Genomic DNA, 8,013 nt, shown 5'->3' on the forward strand with positions numbered 1-8,013 from the left:
TAATATTTATATTTATATTTTATCTATTAAATATGTAATTTTATATTTTATTCGTATCTCTATCTTAGTATCTTATATTTATAAACAAATACAGGTTTATTTAATTTTATCATGTTAAGAGGTTGGATGGATTTGTTTTCACAGCGAACGCAACGGATACTCGCTGGAACTTGGAAAATAAGAAAGCCTAAAACTAAAAGTGCTAATCCCTCAATTTCTAATATTTTTTTTTTTTTTTGCGTTGAACTTCTCTAATATGTTTTTTACAAGTATATTTTTCTTTTCTTTCCTCTTCTTTCTTTTTTCTTTCTTTCTTTTTTCTTTCTCTTATATGGGGTCATATATATACTTAGATTTATTAGTTGAGACAATATACAAACACGGCATAATTAAAACAAAGAAATATGTTTAAAATTACAAACAAATCACACATTATGTTTTTTGAATTTCTATTTCTGCAATTATATTTCATCCCGATCACTATATACGAAAGATAGGTTTGTATATCATCACTCCTTTAAAAATCGTAAATACCCCAAATATAGCGAAGGGCGAAAATGTAACTATAGAATGCGGGTAATGACTCTATGGGCAAGTACGTTACTTTAACCCAAGAAAATGTCTATTTTTTTCATTGAGTAAGGCTAAGAAATTAAATTTTCATCTAACATAAGTCATTTTTTTAAATTATTTTATTCATTTTAAATTTAAAATTCTAAATAATAAATTTTTAAGTTAAATTCTAAATTATAACATTAAATTCTAAAATTGACTAATATTAACTAACTAAAAATTAATTCTCTACACTTTTTATTTATGTAAACGAAAAATATTTAAGGGTAACGTATTTAATTATTGATGTATACAATTTCTTATAAACTTTTTCATGCAAAACTCCACATAGATTTATGTCATTTATCCTAGTGATTTCACTATATATTTAGTGTAATGATGTCACAATTCGAATCTGCCACGACTACATACATACATTTATTTCTTCTCTTAGCTTGTTGCAGTTTTTTCATCACATAATGTATTTAGCACTATCCTGTTTAGAAGTGAATCTCCGGTAATCTTATGTCCTGGTCTCTATGTCCCTTATAGTACTGGTGATGAGTACTTCTGTATGTGTGAACTGCACATCATATATACGATCGCTAGCAGCCAGCTGTATTTAAATATAAAGCATAATTTTTAAGGCTTAATAGTCAAGAATTAAGAGAATTATAGTGGCCACTGAAGAATTTCTAATGGCCAAGAGTAAAGTAATGAAATTGACAAGAGTCCTACCACTTTGTCCTGGACAAAAGAAAATAGACCACCAAAACCAAAACGGCCACATAAAATAATTCTAATCTGCTACTAAACTAGCCATTCCCGTACAGCATAACAATTTAAAGGACATAGTAATGATGATGGAAAAGGTCATTCTAACGCTTTTATTTATATAATGTAATGACGTGTTCAGAGATTAGTCTAAACAAAAAGTGAGTTCCCTCCACCAATAGATAGATACTCGACCCCCTCACTTGGAGTGTAGCAGGTGTTACTTTTTCCTAATCTTTTAATGTGGAATTCGAGTTATAATTTATTATTGAAAAATACATATTTTATAATAAAATTTTCATGATATTCGAATTAATATAATTATCATTATCAAATAGATACGTACAGTTTCGACCATACAAAAATATTTTTGCATAAAAATATTTGTGTTACTTATTTTTCTTATCTTTGTTAGTAATTTATCGCCTCATTATATATCACTATAAAATGTAGCATATTTAATATTTTTTAATAAAAATACTAAATATACACAAAAGTTAGCTAATAAAATTAACTATTATATATTTATGTATAAATATATATAATTTAATTTATTTTTAATATATATTTTATATTAATAACCAATTTTAATGTAAATATATCTAACATGTTTTTTTTTTTTTAATACTCTCTTTATTATTGTGATAATAAAGTTGTTGGTGTTATTATAGAAATGATATATACCTAAAATACTCTAAGAGTATAAGTGAGTTGGTAGATAGAGAAAAAGAGAAAAACTTGTAATTAATTTCTTTCTTTTGCCTTTGTTTCTCATTTCCCCCTATTTTATTGATTGTATAGATTTGACGGAGTATAAAATAGGCTTTGTATGTGCACACATAATTTTAATTTATGCGTGAGAAATTCTCCTGGTAACTCTTAATTATTAGGTGTTACTCATGTACACTTATTAGGAGTACCAATCACCTAACTCATTTAACATAATTCACTTTTATGTTTTTAAACTTTAAATCAATAACTTGTAACAACACATTTTACTCGTTAACAAAAGTAATGAGTCACCAATAAATAAATGATCATTATCATATCAATGCTTTTTCCACATATCATCAATCCATCCCCACACTATAAATAGGAAGCACCTTCCTCTAAAAAATTTCATCAACATAACATTATTCTTAGCTTTAAGAAAGTAAATAATAAAACTCCTCCTTGTGTATCTCCTGGTGAAGTAATAGTAGCTAGTGAGAAGAATGACGAGAACACAAGAATTAGTGATGATGATAACCTTTTTAGTGTTGGGATGTGCACTAACCATGGCAGAAACAGCAGCTCTAGAGCATGCTCATCACTATGAATGCACTCATACCAGATACCCTAGTCTATGTGATGAAACCTTGAAGGAGTTGATGAGTTCAGGGAATGATAAAAATGTTGATATCATTCTGGCTCTTGTAAACAAAACCATATCTGAAACCAACTTGCCAAGATCATATTTTGCTTCATTTGAGACTCAGGATAATGCTCAACAAGACAAATCATCTTCATCAGTCGGAGGTATATAACGCACATAATGCATTTTTTCCCCTTTTTCCTTTCTTGGTAATTTGAAAATTATAAATTTAGTTGTTTACCTCATGCACGTTTTGATATGGTCTCATTCATGAAAAACAATACTAACCTTTTTCAACGAAGCAACAACATTCGTATATATTGTTTATAATAATTTTTTTTCTCCATATAATGAAATATATAAATGTATATATTGTAGTACAACTTTATTTTCTGAAATAATAATTTAAAATTAGCAGAAGTATTAAAAAAAATACGGGTACACAGATTATTTTCTTTTCTTTGACACTAAAGGTGTTTTAAAATTTAATAACTATCAATTATAGAAAAAAAGTAATTTGGATGATTACTGAGCATATGAAAAAAATAGATAAAATTATTTTTAAATATTTTTAGCCGTTAATATAAAGCCAGTTCTGTTATATCTTTATTATATTGCCTACTATAGTTATGAAAGTAACCACATTTTTATTTTAAATAAGAAATAGACATGTGGCAAACTTGGCCTTTATATGTAAGTGTCAGTACTTAACTATATTGATAACTATCAAAAATTAAATATTAAATATTAATCATTTATTTTTATCAAAATAATATTTTTATTATTTAAATAGTGGATTATTATTATTAAAAGAAAAGTTAAACACAGTAAACGGTTTATTTCTTGAGATGTTACCATAGATGCCAAAAGAAAGAAGATGGTCTTCAAGGTTAGTTAGGCATGATAACCATAACTATTATAAGGGGACGTTCTCCTTATCTCCTAATATAATTATTAAAAATACTGTATTAAAAATTTTTTTGTTAGTAATTCCCTACTTTTTTTTTTGTTCTTGTAAGCGAGCTTAGCCTCAGTGATTTCTGTGCTCATCTAATTATTAAAGCAAGAAATTAATCAATTTAATAATGGGTGAGTAATTAATTGAAAGTTAAAACATGCAGGTTATTGTCAAGAGCTAATGGACATGTCAATGAAGAGGTTGGACCAATCCATGGAAGCACTGAGCAAGCCAACAAGAAACAAGGAGGACATCCAAACGTGGCTAAGCGCTTCCCTAACTTTCCAACAAACTTGCAACGACTTCGCACGATCACAAACCTCCACCGGCGTCGCCACTGCCGTGGTAGACACCATTTCCAAGAAGATGGACTATCTTTCCGCATTAGCCAGTAACTCACTTGCCCTGGTTAACCAAATCACCGCCACCACAACCACAACCACTACCACGAAGCGAAAAGAAAAGGAAAGCAAAGAAGAATTTCCCGAATGGATTTCTTCGAAAGCAAGAAAACTCCTTCAGGGAGCAGCGCCCATAGAAGCGAACGCGGTGGTTGCGCAAGACGGTTCAGGGAACTACAAGACGATTTCTGAGGCCATTGCAGCGGCCACAGGTGGAAGATTTGTGATTTACGTGAAAGCAGGGACTTACAAGGAGAAGATTCGGACAAGTAAGAATGGCATAACGTTGATTGGAGCGGGTAAATATTCGACCGTTATTGTTGGAAGTGAGAGCGTTAAGGGTGGAGCTTCCTTGCCTGACACCGCCACATTCAGTTAGTTATTTTCCTTCATTTTTCTTTTAAAAATTTTTTAAAATCAATCATTTTTAATAATTTTGACTAATATGTAATCCATACATATTAAATTGACTCAAATTAAATAAATCAATTTTATTAATTTATATATATAAATTCTAATACATATGATGAGTATAGATTATATTAACTCATATGTATAAATTTTGATAAATATATATAAATATAAATTATTATTAATTAAATATTAAATTAAAATAATAATATTTATTGAGTATATTATGTAGTATTATTGTTGATGAAATATTACTTTAAAATGTTGATTCCTTAACATTTTTCGATAACTAACAAAGAAGTTACAGACACTAAGTAGTTTGATCCAATAATTTTACTCTCAGTGACTTAGTAAACAACAATAGAAGAACATAATATGTATATAGGTAGGTAGTGAATGCATAAGGTTAACAACAATAGTTTATGTTTTGATGTAATGCTAACACATTTTATTTTATATTTGAATTTAACATTTCTTTTATAGAAAAACTTGTTTTTAGATAATGAAAATGATAACTTTTAAAAGAAATAATTGTTTTTAGCGATTATATATTTAATAATTTTTCTAAACATATTTACAAAATTTAAAAATACTTTTTAAACCCAAACAAGCTCTTTAGTCTTTGGGAGACATGAATATGACTAATTACTACACATTTTCATTATACTATAAGGGGTTTAAGTCTTCTATGTCGGTGCTGATGCATATCATTATTCTTAAGTCGTTTTCTATGAAATAAAATTCTTTACAAAAACGCACATGGATGGGCTTACACAATTAGCTCTCTAATTAATGAGTTCATAAATAAAAAAGAGTATTAGACGAGCAAGTGGACAAACGAAGTTTTCATGCAAGTACTCTATCTCATAAGTCATACCCTTTTCGTGTACTTGACTCTCAACTTCCTTCCTTTACTACTTTTGATTACAAAATAAAAAATAAAATAAATGAATTTTGTATTCATTTGTAGGGCTCGTATTAAAAATTAAAAACAAGTTTAACAATCTTTCTTCACTTTCTTTTCCTTGAAAAATAATAATTCTTCTAAATTATCCTTCTAGAAATCTTCATAATTTCTAAAGAAAAAATATTTGAACATCTTTTATATTTTTAAGATATTAAATATATTTAAATTTTTACTTTATTTAAGAGGTTCTATTACCACTTTTTAAACTCATTTTCTAAATGTAATTATTGCTAACCTCCATTTCATTTATTACGACCAGTCAGGCGAGGAAACTTAGCTCCAGTAAATTAGTTGATTTAATTCGCTTATTAATTTTGTGCAACATTATCTTCTGATTCAGCTAACATATCTCCCATGAAAAAGACAATATAGAAGAGCAAAAGATTTTCATTTATTAGCAAAGGACTCTCTGCCTCAATTTTACGCACATTCTTCTAGCCTTTCACTATTCTCTTCCCTTTTTCAAATAATTTTTCATTAAAAAAATCCATAATTCTATATATATACTAAAAATTAATTATCAAATGACATACACAAAATATAAATTAAAATATGAAAGATATATTGAATATAAATTAAATAATATAAATATCTAATAATTAATTTAATAATTTATTTTTATGTATATATAATATTTTATTAAAAACAATCATATTACATGTATTGATATAATATTAACTTATTTTATTATAATGTTTGATAGACAAAAAATCAATTAAAAACAGTTCAAATTTATTTAATAAATATTAAATAAAATAAATTTGAGCTTATTCTTTTTGTAACCTAAATATTATCAACTTGTTTAATATATCCACACACACGCAAAACATTGAAAAGGAGATAATGAGAAAAAAGCCTAATTAGTTATTCTTTTGACTTACATATACATTTAAAGGTAGATAATTATTTAAGAATAAAAAATATTAAATAGCAAAATTATTAGAGTCGTCATTTTTTTTTTTCCCATTTAAACTTTGAAAATTGCAAAAAGATGAATAAATAAATAAAAATTGAGAACTATGTTTGTTTTCGGGCAATAATAACTTGGTATTGAGAACAAGAGGAAAGATTTCTAAAGTAAGAAACGATGATGATGCAGCAATCATGGGGGATGGATTCATTGCAAAAGACATAGGTTTCCACAACAACGCAGGACCACAAGGCGAACAAGCCGTGGCTCTCTACATAGCTTCAGATCGCTCCGTTCTCTTCCGATGCAGCATTGCAGGCTACCAAGACACCATCTACGCCCACTCCCTCCGCCAATTCTACAGAGAATGCGACATCTACGGCACCATCGACTTCATCTTCGGAAACGCCGCTGCCGTCTTCCAAACCTGCAACATCATGCTCCGCCGCCCTCTCCACGGCGGCTCCAACGCCGTTCTCGCCAACGGAAGAACCGATCCTGGACAGAACACAGGCTTCTCGCTTCACAAGTGTGCCATAACACCAAGCTCGGATTTGTCTCCTGTGAAGCACTCTGTTAAGTCTTATCTTGGGAGGCCCTGGAAGGAGTATTCTAGGGCCGTCGTGATAGGGTGTACCATAGACGACGCCATTGCGCAGCAGGGTTGGGTTGAGTGGCCTGGTTATGGAAGCTCGGTCTTGAGGACACTGTATTTTGGTGAGTATGGTAATTCAGGACCTGGTGCTGGAACTGCAAGAAGGGTTCAGTGGCCTGGTTTTCATATCATGGGTAATGTTGAGGCTTCTAAGTTCACTGTTGGTAACTTTATTGCTGGAAGTTCATGGATTCCTTCCTCCGTCGGTTTCATCTCGGGTCTCTAAGGATACATCAATCCTTCTTTCCATTAATATTTTTAAGTGTGATTTTTTATCATAAAATATATATTTTTATATTTTTTTATTTAATAAAAAATCACACTTTATTGTATATCAATAGAAAGAAAAACATAAAAAGAATTTAATTTTTTATTTCTGATTTAAAATCTTAAAAGTGAAAAAAAAAAAGAGAATGATGACTCAATTTTAAGTCTTCACTCTTTTCTATTTTTCACTTTTAAAATCTTAACTCACATAAACCCTGTCGCTACTGATTGTGTTGCAATTAAAATGGATGCAATAATCAGAAAAAGGGTTAGTAGTCGTATTAGTAACAGTTGCCATATAGTTTGATATACTTGAAGGTCTGTGTATATGTTTTCTCTTTTGATAAGATTATTGTATACGCATGTGTCTGAGTGTCGGTTATATACACAGAGTCACGTAATTAATTTGTAAGGTTAAGATTGGAACTTCCAAACAATCCAAGGGAGTGATAACTTGGCTCATGAGTCATGATACACAAGTAACATTTATACATTAATGAAAAATTATTTCTTCTATAATTAAGTGGAAGAAAATCATGATTATTATCTCAAGTTTATTTATTTATTTCCCTTTTTATGCCATGGGTCGTCAAGCTAATTATCAACGAGGAAAGAAAAGTAAACTCGTACGGTCGTACCAGGCTAGTTAAACTAACATTAATGGGACCGTAGAATGGAACTACAGTAATAATCTTATACGGAAGATGGAAATTTCACGACGAAGAAAAATAATAAAGATTTGAATGCCGTAGTGTGTATTTCAT

General features: G+C 29.4%; 1 protein-coding gene across 1 annotated transcript; it reads left to right on the forward strand.

Annotated features, from left to right (window-relative positions):
• The first annotated feature begins 2,519 nt into the window (after nucleotides 1–2,519).
• On the forward strand, nucleotides 2,520–7,723 carry LOC130970517 (pectinesterase). Its single transcript, XM_057896628.1, has 3 exons — nucleotides 2,520–2,844; nucleotides 3,802–4,413; nucleotides 6,517–7,723. The coding sequence occupies exons 1-3, from the start codon at nucleotides 2,541–2,543 to the stop codon at nucleotides 7,206–7,208; spliced, it is 1,608 nt and encodes a 535-aa protein (XP_057752611.1). The 5' UTR covers nucleotides 2,520–2,540; the 3' UTR covers nucleotides 7,209–7,723.
• Nucleotides 7,724–8,013: the final 290 nt, after the last annotated feature.

The sequence above is a fragment of the Arachis stenosperma genome, chromosome 3 (genome assembly GCF_014773155.1).
Source record: "Arachis stenosperma cultivar V10309 chromosome 3, arast.V10309.gnm1.PFL2, whole genome shotgun sequence".
Lineage (NCBI taxonomy): Eukaryota > Viridiplantae > Streptophyta > Magnoliopsida > Fabales > Fabaceae > Arachis > Arachis stenosperma.

Bases quoted from the DNA above. Each gene is read 5' to 3' on its own strand.
- LOC130970517 (XM_057896628.1), top strand. From the start codon at position 2,541: ATGACGAGAACACAAGAATTAGTGATGATGATAACCTTTTTAGTGTTG. The intron at 2,845-3,801 runs GTATATAACGCA...TAAAACATGCAG, and splicing joins ATCATCTTCATCAGTCGGAG to GTTATTGTCAAGAGCTAATG. The intron at 4,414-6,516 runs GTTAGTTATTTT...ATGATGATGCAG, and splicing joins GCCTGACACCGCCACATTCA to CAATCATGGGGGATGGATTC.